This window comes from Condylura cristata, unplaced genomic scaffold (genome assembly GCF_000260355.1).
Source record: "Condylura cristata isolate star-nosed mole 26May11 unplaced genomic scaffold, ConCri1.0 scaffold00008, whole genome shotgun sequence".
NCBI lineage: Eukaryota > Metazoa > Chordata > Mammalia > Eulipotyphla > Talpidae > Condylura > Condylura cristata.
Genome location: NW_004567109.1, coordinates 41,315,914 through 41,328,104, shown reverse-complemented (window position 1 = coordinate 41,328,104; position 12,191 = coordinate 41,315,914). Strand labels below are relative to the sequence as shown.

Here is a 12,191-nt window from a genome sequence, read left to right as displayed (position 1 = left end):
GAGGAGACCACATGGCGTGGCAGACCTCTCCTGACCCGCCCGCTGCTCCCCTCAGCAGTGTACTTCGTTGATCTGCCTGTTTTGCTCCCCACTCTGTCTCTGGTGAAGCCTCTGGCCACCCCTGAGCCTCTGGCCTGTACCCCAGTTCTGTTATGTACAAATAAATAAATCTTAAAAAAAAAAGGTAGTGGGAAATCCAAAGGAATCAAGAATTTTCTAGCGACCCCAGTTAACTCTAGTCTCCTGCAGTGCAGAGGACAGAACAGGAAAAGGGACAGCCATGTTAACTCCAGCATTAAATTTGGTTCCATTTCCAACAAACCAGGCTTTAAGATGTTCAGAACCATAGTTCATGTTCTGATTCACTGCCAGGTAGACCCCTTGTATAGCTTAGCATTTAATATAGTTGTTAAAGCATCAGTTCTTCATTTTCATGCTTTGTAAGTACAGAGGATGTTATATAGTTAGAAACACAAATATGGAGCTTACTTCCCAGAAGGAAACATTAATAAATTAGATCACTTTATCAATAATCCTAGTCCTCCAGGAATGTCTTGTATCTGTGTGAACCTCAAGAGGCCTATTTATATAAAAGACCACAACTAGGGACTGCCTGGGAATAGTTTCAAAATACCAAAAGGACTCTGACCAATCAGAAACAATATAACTTACAAAGGTTAGTAAAAACTGAATGAGTACATATATTCCAATTGTTTAGGGCAGGACACAGCACACTATAAATAACTGGTTGACAAATGTTAGGTACTACTATTAATATTTCTTCACTATAACCCTTTTTAAACTTAAATATAATTTTCAGTAGGTAACAAGAACAAAAGAACAAAATGTCAGAAGAAGGAAATCGTTTTCTTGTTATTTATATCTCTTAAAAAATGAAAATGCAAGGATCAGAGAGATTACATGAAATATCTGGACCACACACTAGGTGGGTAGTTAGGAATTTATGTGACAAGTTGTCAACTCTATCTGGACACAAAAATATTTCATTGGATGTTGTGAGATTGTTACACATGTTTAAGGTAATCTAATAAATTTACCTTATTATTATTTTAAAAAAGATTTATATTTATTTATACATATAAGAACTGGGGTACAGGCCAGAGGTGCAAGGGGTGAGAGGATTCACCAGAGATAGTGGGGAGCAGAACAGGCAGATCTACTGAAGTATGCTGCCGAGAGGAGCAGTGGGTAAAACGGGAGGTCTGCTGTACCTTGTGGGTCACTTCCCTGACTGGGGCTAGAACTCATGCCACAATGGCTGGAGACAGCTTGATAGCACCAAGACTTCAACAGCTGTGCCACCAGGGAGGCCCCGAATTTAATATTAATTGAGTTATTTCTTGATATGCTATAGTACATTGGACCTAATGTCAAGAGAGGAACTGACAGGGATTTTTTTTTTTTCTTTTCTAATGAACCTTTCTTTCTATCCTTAAGGACAGGAGAGAAAAGAGAATTTATACTGTATTCCCTTAAATGAATACAGCTATCTGACTAACATCTTGGTCAGTTCAGGCAGCTAATTAGAAAATTATGTTATTGCATTTGTCTATGGCTTTTCCAATTAAAATGAAGATCAAAAGACTCAAAATATTTTAACTAGTAAGGCTTTGGTGTTTTCATGTGTATGAAAATTAGGAGAGCTATAAAATATTGTCAAGTATAAATCCAGTGATGCTCTGAAAAATAAATGCTTATCATCTACAGTTATATAATTGCTATTTTAAATGTACACATAATATAAATGCAAAAGATGATTTGAAGAATTAAAACTAACTTAATGAAAATTTAAAATATGTTGCCACATTTGGCTACATGCACATTTTATATAAACACACTGTATATTATGGATTATAATAAAATGTGTACAATTTTGTGAAAATTGCAACTTAATGAAATGGAGAAATAAATGACTGGATTATTATGTTAAAATGAAGTTAATAAGAAAACAATCTAGGAAAGAAAAGATATTCTGAAAATTTTATGCTTCAAGAACATGTAATTAATGGGTTTTGACTTTAGCTAATTTGGAAGTATAAAGGATAATTTTACTATAGTCTTTGTTATTTCTGAAAGATATCCTTTGTTATTTTAATTCTACTTGACATTTGCTACAAAATGTTTTTAATAGCTCCTTCTGATGGTTTAGAATTGAAAAGACTAAGGATTAATGAAAATAATTTTTGAAATTGCAACAGAAGTAGAGCTTTGCAACTATAGCTCATCAATTTACTGTAAAAAAGCAAATAGTTTCTGTATTTCATCTTGTTCCTTCCTGGATTTATCTTTGATTTTCTTCTGGTAAATGCTCTGCTAAATGGATAAATTATGGATGTCTTTACTACAGAAAACCTCTAGAGAAAGCTGTAATTCTCTCAGGAATTCTGCTATGTGCTTACTATGCAAAGTTCTATACTTGAAAATCAGACTCTGGAAAAGGGTAGCCACAAGGCTGATGGGATTAGCAATAAAAAGGGCAGTATTAGCCATTAGAATTCCAGAAAAATGGGATTAGAAAAGCATTTAAAGGGCCAGTGTACACAGATTTTGTACACTGGATGCACACTAGTTCATTAATGCTTTGAGCTTTGAATGCCTATGGCTCTTGAAATAAGGGAATACTGAAAAAAAAAATACATTGACTATATTGATGCTGAAAGGTCAGAGTTAGTGACCTAACCCTGACATTGAGGCATCATAAGAATTAATGGGAATCTTATATAAACATAATTTTGCTTCACAAGAACTGCCTGGAATTCCCATTTCAGGTTTTTAATGTGATAGAGTACTTTCATTAGATATTGGGATACATTTAGAACAAGTAAACTGCATAATCAATATTACATTGATTCTAGGCCAAGTCATTTGAAAAATTTTCCTTTCACACATTTGTATTACAGACCTTAAATTCTTGGAGAGTTCACATGAAAAATTTACACTGTGCTTTTTAACTGTGCAAAGCTTAAGCTTTAGTGGCTTTTATTATAGTATTAAAAATATCTTCATAGAATAGTCCACAGATAAGAATTTCTCTTGTGTTTTAAGTGCATGTGTACTGCAACTCAACCATTTCATGAATGCAGGTTCAAAAGAGACAAGGAAAGATAGAGGTGACTCAACTGAAGTTTTTTTGAATTATTTGTATAGAAATTTAGGTATGGAGCTGATAATAAATAATAACCCTGAAAACTTTTACTTACTTGCTTGATTTTAAAATAACTACTTTCTACTTAGCAAGCATCTTGAAGAAATATGTCTAATAAGGGAAAATTTTCTTCCTTTGATTGCAAAACAGTTCCCAATAAACTACATATAATCTTTTAACTTTTGCTAGGAGAATGTTATCTGTGCTGAACTTTATGTTATATGAAAAAACTAAATGAATAAAGTTATACAATGAAACTCTGGCATATAACACCACACATGTTTTAAAAACATTGAAAAATGAGATGTTTTCTGATTATATGTTTTAAAAAAATCTTACTCTTCAAATGATTGAACATAGGTCCTTCTTACATTCCAATTTGCCTTTTAAGTTTTAGAACTGAGAGATAGCTCAGGTTACTTTTTACTTTTTTTAGGTTTTTAAGGGACACATTTTTAAGGCCTCAGAAAAATGAATATGCTACAATTCATTTTTAATTACTTGTGATGATAATTGTAAACATGATGTTAATCATTAACACTCTCTGGGATTAAGATATAAATCCAGTTCATTGCATATAAATATATAAACATTTCCCAAAGTATACTCTGTGGTTAATTGATATTATTAGTAAGAAATGTTCTATGTTTAGCTATGTTGGAAAATGTTAGCTTGTAAGAATTCTCAGATTTTTAATATGCCTAATACATTGTGAAATTCTGAAGTAAGAGAGCACAAGCTTATTCAACAAAGGAAATCTTACTTACAAAAAGGAAGCTTTTTAAAAGAGATAGCTTAAAGGGTTGCCCTTGAGAAACACTACTTTTCACTGCATGGTGCTGCTGTACTTTTTGAATTTTGTTTCTCTTTTAAAAGAAGTTGCTCTCTCTTTCTGGACATTGAAGCTATAGACTGTGACTTCTTGCTTTTGGTGATATGTCTGGACCCACAAACTTTCCTTCTTGTGGTCTGGAAAACTAGGTGAAAAACTAGAAGCATGAAGTAAATAACTTCCATTCAGACAGGCAGACTGATTTAGTGGTTGTGTACAGATTTGGCATCATGTATCTGTATCAAACCATCATGGAAATTTTACCTAGATTTTTGGGAAGTCTAAACTTTTCATTCATATTCTTGAAAACTGTCTCACTTCACAAGACCCTCATCTGCACGTGAAGTCATCTCTGTTTGGAACTCTCTAACTTTCCAACTGTCTCAAACTTTGAAATCCCAGGAACTTAAGAATTCTTCATGTTTGGCATCTCATCCCCAATTTTCTCTCCTCTGTACTACATACTACTCATTATGATAGAAATTTCTCACCTTGCTCCTGAAGATGCCGGTCTAGCCCACAGGTATTTCTCCTCCTACCTTTTCTCATTTCTTCTCTCTGTTAGGCTTGAAGTAACTTCTGCTCCTTTAAGAGTCAACTCTTTGGTACAATGAGCAGGGCCAAATAACTTACCAACAGCTAATGGAAACTTGACAAACTTACTTGTTGAAAGTTTTTTAAGTTATCATTATGAATTACGGGACCAGGGGTTTTAAGATTAGGGAAAAAAATAGAATAAAAATCTTGTTTGTTTGATTATCATCTCCTTTGATTTTTTTTTATTTTGGAATCTCAGCATAAGTCAGAGACCAGGGATATATTTTATATTTTGGAATCTCAGTGAAGGTCAGAGACCAGGGATATATTTTATATTACAAATTCCAAAGTTCTTAAAATTATGGTAAGGTAGAACAACTATGAAATTATGTTTAATTTGGTACCATTTTTATATACCTTACATTAGGAATATCTTTTTTGATAACTGGTTAAAATATCAATATCATTAAGTAATTCTTTATAAATCATTAAATTTCTTCTGCCAAAATTAAAATGGCAGAAGAATAGGTGAAAATGGGTGGGGTAAATGAAGGAGATAATGTTGACTACCATGATAAAAAGAGAATGATATAAGTGAGCTTTAGGTTATAACTGTGAATCATGTTCATTATCCCACTACAATGTATTCTTTTTTCCAGCATAATCATATTTTTAACAGAGTAACTATAGTTAGTAGAAGCTCTGTGTTCAAATGTACTTTGAACTGTAAAATGTATAGTAAATTAGACAGATTTTTTTTTAACTGGAAAGAACATTGGAAAAAATAGTTTACCAACAAATATCACTTAAAAATGTTCAGACCACTTACCATGTGCCAGCTACTGGGGACACAAGATTTTATTAGTCTGAATTGGTTTCTGCCTGAATCTCAAAATAGTAAAGGCAAACAGGAAAGATAAGAAGGACTTATTTTCATTTAATTCAAGTCATTCAACTTACTACTTGGACTACTTATTTGTTTGAATATTGACATTTAAATGCATTGCTTTGTATGTGTCTTACCTGAAGGATCTTATCACCAGGCTGTAGCAGGTTGGATGCTGGTCCATCAGGCTGAACCCTAGTAACAAAGATACCCTATAAGTCAGAAGTAACAGAGGTTAGGATTCTATTTTCAACAACTAGGCCTACTTAAAATTTTTATTCATAAAAAAGATTAAAGTCATATAAAAAAACAGGTTAATAAACATCAAGCCTTTTTATGGTATTTCATGCAGCACACTTCTTTTCAAGCCAATTTTAAACAAAGTAGCATCTTTATTTGCACCAAAAGAACTTGTCTTTCAAGTGAGCATATAATTTCTAATCTCAAGGCATATTATTTTTTTTCTTAAATCATTTGAAATGTGGTACTGTCTTTTTAAGACTTCTGAAACTGTCTTAAGTCATTTTGCATTGAAAATGTCTCCCATATGGTAAACTGTAAATTCACAGTGCACTTTAAAAACCTTGCTAGAACTACATATTCCAATATGTATGGTTTCATCTGAGTATACACTGTTGAGAATTAAAAAAAAAATGTTTATGAGCAAATTAAACATAAGAAAACCCCAAAGCATTTAAAAGTTGAGATCTAGTTTACACAACCCCTACACTGATTAACTGAATATAAAATGAGTCAAATTAATTTTTTTTGGTCATACATAGAAAGCAGAAACTTACTGAATGTCTACCACATGGGAGGCCTTGATAGCTAGTGTTTTATAAAGATACACAGAATATAATTTCTAGATTCAATGAGCTTATAATGTAATGGAGGAAAAGTTCAGAAAACCAGCAATTACAAAATACAGTGACAGGTGTTATGACAGACTATCAAAGAAATTGAGCCTTGCTTATCCTCAGTGTTCTGGGGGTTGTAAGAGGAGAAAATACCTGGCAGCTGACTCATAAATAACACAAGTAAAGGGAAGACAGATTCTACATAGAAGGGGTGGAAGAAACAAAAGTAAGAATGTGTCTTAAAAGTACAAATTGTTGTGCTATGATTAGAGTGGTGATAGGAGGGCTGGTGGCATGGGAGAAGATCAGGCTGAAAACTAGGCTGGGACCAAATCAAGGTGGGCCTGTAGTGGATATGCTTCTCAGTTGGGGAGCTTGAAGTATTTTAAGCATGATGGTGACAAGATTTTAATTTTAACACCTAAAGAATGAACTAATCAATGAATAAACAATACTCACAACATGACTGAACCTTGAAAACACATTGCAAAAGGCCACATATTATGTGATTCTATTTGTATGCAAAGTTAAAACATAGGCAAATATATAGAAGTGGAAAGCAGATTAATGTTTGCCAGGGGCTGAGAAAGAGCAGTGGATGGAACTGGGGACTGATTTTTTTTTTTTAAAGATTTATTTATTTATTCATATAGAACTGGGGTACAGGCCAGAGATGCGGAGGGTGAGAGGATTCACCAGAGACAGAGTGGGGAGCAGAACAGGCAGATTGACGAAGTACACTGCTGAGGGGAGCAGTGGGTGGGTCAGGAGAGGTCTGCCGTGCCATGTGGAGCTTCTCTTGGGCAGGCGGGGATTGAACTCATGCGGAAGTGGCTTAGGCTTCTTAGTGCAGTGCTTTAACCCGCTGCGCCACCAGGGAGGCCCCTGGGACTGGTTTTTAAAATGTACAGAAATTCCGTTTTGTGGTAATAAAATGTTGTGAAGGTAGAAGTGGTGAGTATTCTACAACTCTATAAATATACTAAAAGCCACTTACTTTTAACTTTGAAGAGATGAATTATATGATGCATGAATTACATATGTGAATGATAAGCTATGATTATATTTTTAATTTCAAAGAATTATTAATAGAATCGAATCAATATTTTAATGCACTTATTATTTAGAAAATTATATTATTTGATCACTTGAATTAATGATTCTCTATAAACCCATAACTTTGTGCATCTGTGTGATAAATGGTAGGATAAAAAGAGCCTAGTTGTATTTTTTTCTTTTCATAGATCTTTATGAAACATTATTATTGAAGAATTTTGAGTATTTTTTTTCTTTCTGATTGTTATCTGTTTTCCTTCCCACTTCAGGATGAAATTATAGACATCAAAATTCCTAGAAAACTTTTTAGTTTTAACTCAATTTTTTTCTAGAACTTATCTTAAGAAAATAACTGGAATAGTATAGTTATTACTTATTTTCCAAGAGGAATTTGTTCCAGGATCTTCCCTCCAAGGCCTGGATGTTCAAGTCCTTTATGTAAAACGGCATATTATTTGTCTGTAATGTAACTCCCACAACCCTTATACTTTAAATCATTGCTAGATATAAAACATAATCAATATAAATGTTGTGTAACTAATATTATGCTGTATTGTTTGATGGAATAATGACAGAAATTCTGTGCATGTCCAGTGCAGATGGAGTATTTGAGGTTCAGCAGCACAATGCTTATTATGGGTCAGTGGCAGCGGCTGATTGAATCTAAGCAGGAGGAAATGGATTACAACATAGATTTACTAATATGTTCATCATAGTATTATCTATAATGATAAAAATTACAAACATATCTAAATGTCTAACAACAGCAGATTGATGCAAGTAATTATGGTAAATCCATAAAAATAGAATATGATATATTCCATTAAAAATAAAGTTCCAGGGCCCTCCCTGGTGGTGCAGTGGCACTCTGTCTCTGGTGAATCCTCTCACCATCCCTGCACCTCTGGCCTTCACCCCAGTTCTGTATGCATAAATAAATAAACTTTTAAAAGAAAATGAAGTTCCAGATGGCAGATACAGAAGTATACCAATACTTAGAGAAGTAAGCAAATTATAAAATATTATGTATATACTAATGATACACCTAATAGTATGATGCTGAAATTATATATGTGTGTGTGTGTACACACATGTATACACACACATATATATGGAAGTGGGAAATATCTAGAAAGATACAGTGGTTGTAATAGGTAATGTGACATAAAATACCTATTTTGTCCTTTTTTGTTTTTTTTTCTGATTTGTACAGTTATTATACACTACAGACTTAAAGCATTAAGAAAACATTTATTTTTATTTTTATTTTCCTGGTTACTGTTAGGAAAGTGTAGACAGCTAGTTACTTTGGCCAAATGGTCAATTCACAAGGAAAGAGATAACTAGTTGTTTGAAGAGAACATTTAAATATAACACAATAATTAACCATCAGACCATTGAATGGTACTAATTGTGAAAAGCAAATATAATCTCTACAATCCTTTTCATATTGAGCACATAACTCCTGTATACCATCAATTCAGGAGATTGCATATGTAATCAGCCCCTTTGGTAGGCCCTTCATTGCTGGTGGCATCTTTGTACAACAGGCAGAATAATACTATTTTCCAAAATAAGCTTCTGGGTCCTGGAGGTGAAGCTGTTTTGAGCATTATTTTATTCCAGCAACCAAAGACTGTGCTACCTATTTAATTTGGATTGCCTTTCTTCAGCTCACTGTACAGGAACTATTTTAATAAATGTTTATATGATTCCAGACCACAGGAGCTGAATTGTGGCTACCTTATCTGCAATGCTGAGAGGAACAAGCAATATCTATACCCCGACTCCTGAAAGAATACAAATGTAGTGTCTGTGGCAGGTTTAATTTCATCCATCACAGTGCTCTGTGGGATTGAACCACTGTTCTGAAGACTTGCTTTGAAGCTTACTCTTAATGTGGCCTGAGTCTTCCAAAGCACTTACTGCTGTTTTCTAAGCTTTAATGTTTCTTTTCAATCAATAAATGTCATTAACTAAGAAACAGCTACTGCCCATTGGTGTACTTTTCATTTTTGTACACATATAGGATCAGCCAGCAAACAACCACACTGGTGACAGGGATAGCAATAAGTAGTATTTTTGATAAAGGTTTATCGCACTCATTACTCATAGAAGTAGAATGCTTCCCAAAAGAAAGCCGGGAAAGAGGACTGCCTTGACTTGTTACTTTATTTATGTATGTAATACTGCCAAATAACTCTGAACCCATTTTGTAGTTTATTATGATAGTGATAAGAATTTTAAAAACTTTGACACTATTTTGAAAAAGCTCATTGCAGCAATGTATCACCTTTCCAATAACATCACTTTACTCTGAGACTTCAAAGATTTTGTCACCGATGACAGAATTGCATGAAAATTCAGAAAATTAGAAAATTAGAGCATTATCTTACAATGTAGTGCTAATTTTCATCTCCTATTTTCCAAACAATAGTAAGCTATCTTGGATGTTTCAAAGATCTAAATCAAGGCACATGATCAATTTTATAATTGTTGTAAGATCTAAAATATGTTTGGTTTTTACAATACATGGGAGAATGCTATATATAGGGAAAAGGAACTATCATGTAATATACTTGAAACTAGTGAAATAACCTATATATGAAGGGTCAAGTAAGGGGAAGCCATCTTGCTTGTGGAAGTTACCGAAGCAAATAAGTTTTAATGAAGTATTAGATATTTTTCCTACCTTTGTTACAAATTACCACAAACTTTGTGGCTTATAACATTGAAAATTTATTATTTTACAATTCTGACACAGGTCTCATTGTGTTAAACAACAATTTTGGCTAGTCTGCATTATTTTCTAAGATCTTTAGGGGAGAATCTTTTTTTTTTCTTTTTTAGTTTCTAGGAAATGTCCATATTTCTTGGCTCATGTCCCTTTTTTCCAATCTTCAAACTCAGCAATTGTGTATTTATTTAACCATTCCTCTATAGTTGCATTGGTCTCTGACTACAGTCAAAGTTGCTGTTTCAAGATCCGTTTGATTTGACTGTTTTCATCCCAGGAATACAGGATACATTAATCTTATCTACAAAGCTCCTTTCCCCCCAATGTATATTAACATATACACAGTTTCTTCCCTGTCTACCACATAGTACACATAATATAAGTATCGTTAAGAACATAGTTCCAGAGTTAGCTTGCCTGTGTTCACTATTTATAAATTGCTGGCCTTGGGAAAGCCAATTAAGTTTTAGGTCTTTTTCTCACCAGTAAAGTGAGTATAATAATAGTACAGGCTATTAGAGCAAGTAAAAATATTTAGAAAAATGGCATCAGTATAATGTCAATAAATGTCATTATAGTTACTGGAAGTCTGAACTCTGAGCTATAATCCAAGGTTATATATCAGGCAAAGTCCACAATGAGAATTCCTAAATTTTTATTGCCAGGAAATTCGTCTGTACTCTCTATTTGCAGTATTTGAAAAGCCAACACTTGTTACCTTTCCCTTGAATTCCCAACAGATGAGAGGGTTTGTGTCTTTTATTTAGGGAAGGTATGGCCAGGGGACTGGAAAGTCTTTGCAGTCTCATCCATGATTTTTAAGTGGTTTTTGGGATTAATGCCTCCAAATAGTGTTCACTCTTAGTAGTGGGTATGAGTCCCAGCTGGAGAGCTTTGTGAAGGTTAGTCAATTTTAGGGGTTACTTATCTTTTGCTTGTAGCTCCAAGTCAAGAGTATAAACTTTTTATAATAATGGCTGTAGATTCTAGTTAGTGACTGATGGAATCTCTAAACCTGTCTTTCTAATTGTCTCTCATACTATGAATAGCTCTCAGCTTTCTTAGTGGTTTGAAAGCACTATAGCTTTAGGGTCTCCTTGATGGCCCCCAAGGGGATACGTGTCAGTGGTATCACAGCTATGGCCTGCGACTGATTCCTGGTCAGGGGGTTGACACACATATGGAACAGCAGACCTCTCCTGTTTCAACCACTGCTCCCCTCAACAATGTATTTCAGTCAAGCCACCTATTCTTCTCCCCACTCTGTCTCTGGTGAATCCTTTCAACCCCCATTCCTCCTGACTATACCCCAGTGCTTCTGCACACACACAAAATAAAATAAAATAAATAAAAAGAGAGAGCACTATGGTTTTCCCTTGGGAACAACTCTAGAGGATATCTCACAACAGAGATTGACAAGGCAACTACTACATTTCTTCCCAAAGAATGTTGCTTTTTGCTTTTCTCAGACACCAGCATTGAGTGTGCTTGAGGTGGCACAGACCCTGCAAGGTCATGCATCACAGGAGAATCCTTGTAAGTCTGATCCAATGCTAAGGGGTCTACGGATGCTACCAACAGGCATGACCTGTTGCCATTTCATATTTCTTTCCCACCTTTTTTTTTTTTACAAATCATAACCGATTATTCCAATAGTGCCCATAATAAGTTTTAAAAAGTTTTACTTTTCACAATTTTGAAAAAGTGTCAATATGTGTGATTTCTCACAGAGTTTAGATCTGACCTTTTCTTAAATAAGACTATCACCTACAGACATAAGCCTTAAACTCAGGAAGTTAGCATAGAAGGCCAAGATTCCAACTTTGGAGGAGAAAGGGACTTTACATAGCTTTTTAATGATGAAGGTGAATGACTGTGACAGTCTCAACTATTGTAAAAGTGGATACCAAAATAGAGCTTATCTTAAGGGAACTACAACTTCAACTTATGAAATGTTTTAAAAGATCTGAAAAACCCAACCTCTAGCTGATCCTAAGAAACTGGTTTCAAATCTCAAATAAAAAACTCTATTTTAGTTATAGTTGAGATAGCACAAATAAACACAATGGTTGGATGTTATAAAATAAAGTAACTCATGTTTATAGTGTTTCTGGAAAAAA

The 12,191-nt window shown here is 34.1% G+C and overlaps 2 protein-coding genes across 2 annotated transcripts in view; one reads left to right on the top strand and one right to left on the bottom strand.

Moving 5' to 3' along the window:
* The window catches only part of LRRC40 (leucine rich repeat containing 40), a 72,179-nt gene extending 62,897 nt beyond the window's left edge, over positions 1-9,282 (top strand). The window contains exon 17 of the transcript XR_001145269.1: positions 9,053-9,282. The gene's annotated coding sequence lies outside the window, so the exon portion shown is untranslated. The remainder of the gene's footprint in view (positions 1-9,052) is intronic.
* LRRC7 (leucine rich repeat containing 7) overlaps positions 1-12,191 on the bottom strand; it is a 378,921-nt gene that overhangs the window by 6,728 nt on the left and 360,002 nt on the right. Inside the window, exon 26 of the mRNA XM_004679111.1 lies at positions 5,559-5,633. Within this exon, the coding sequence (XP_004679168.1) occupies positions 5,559-5,633 (75 nt within the window). The remainder of the gene's footprint in view (positions 1-5,558; positions 5,634-12,191) is intronic.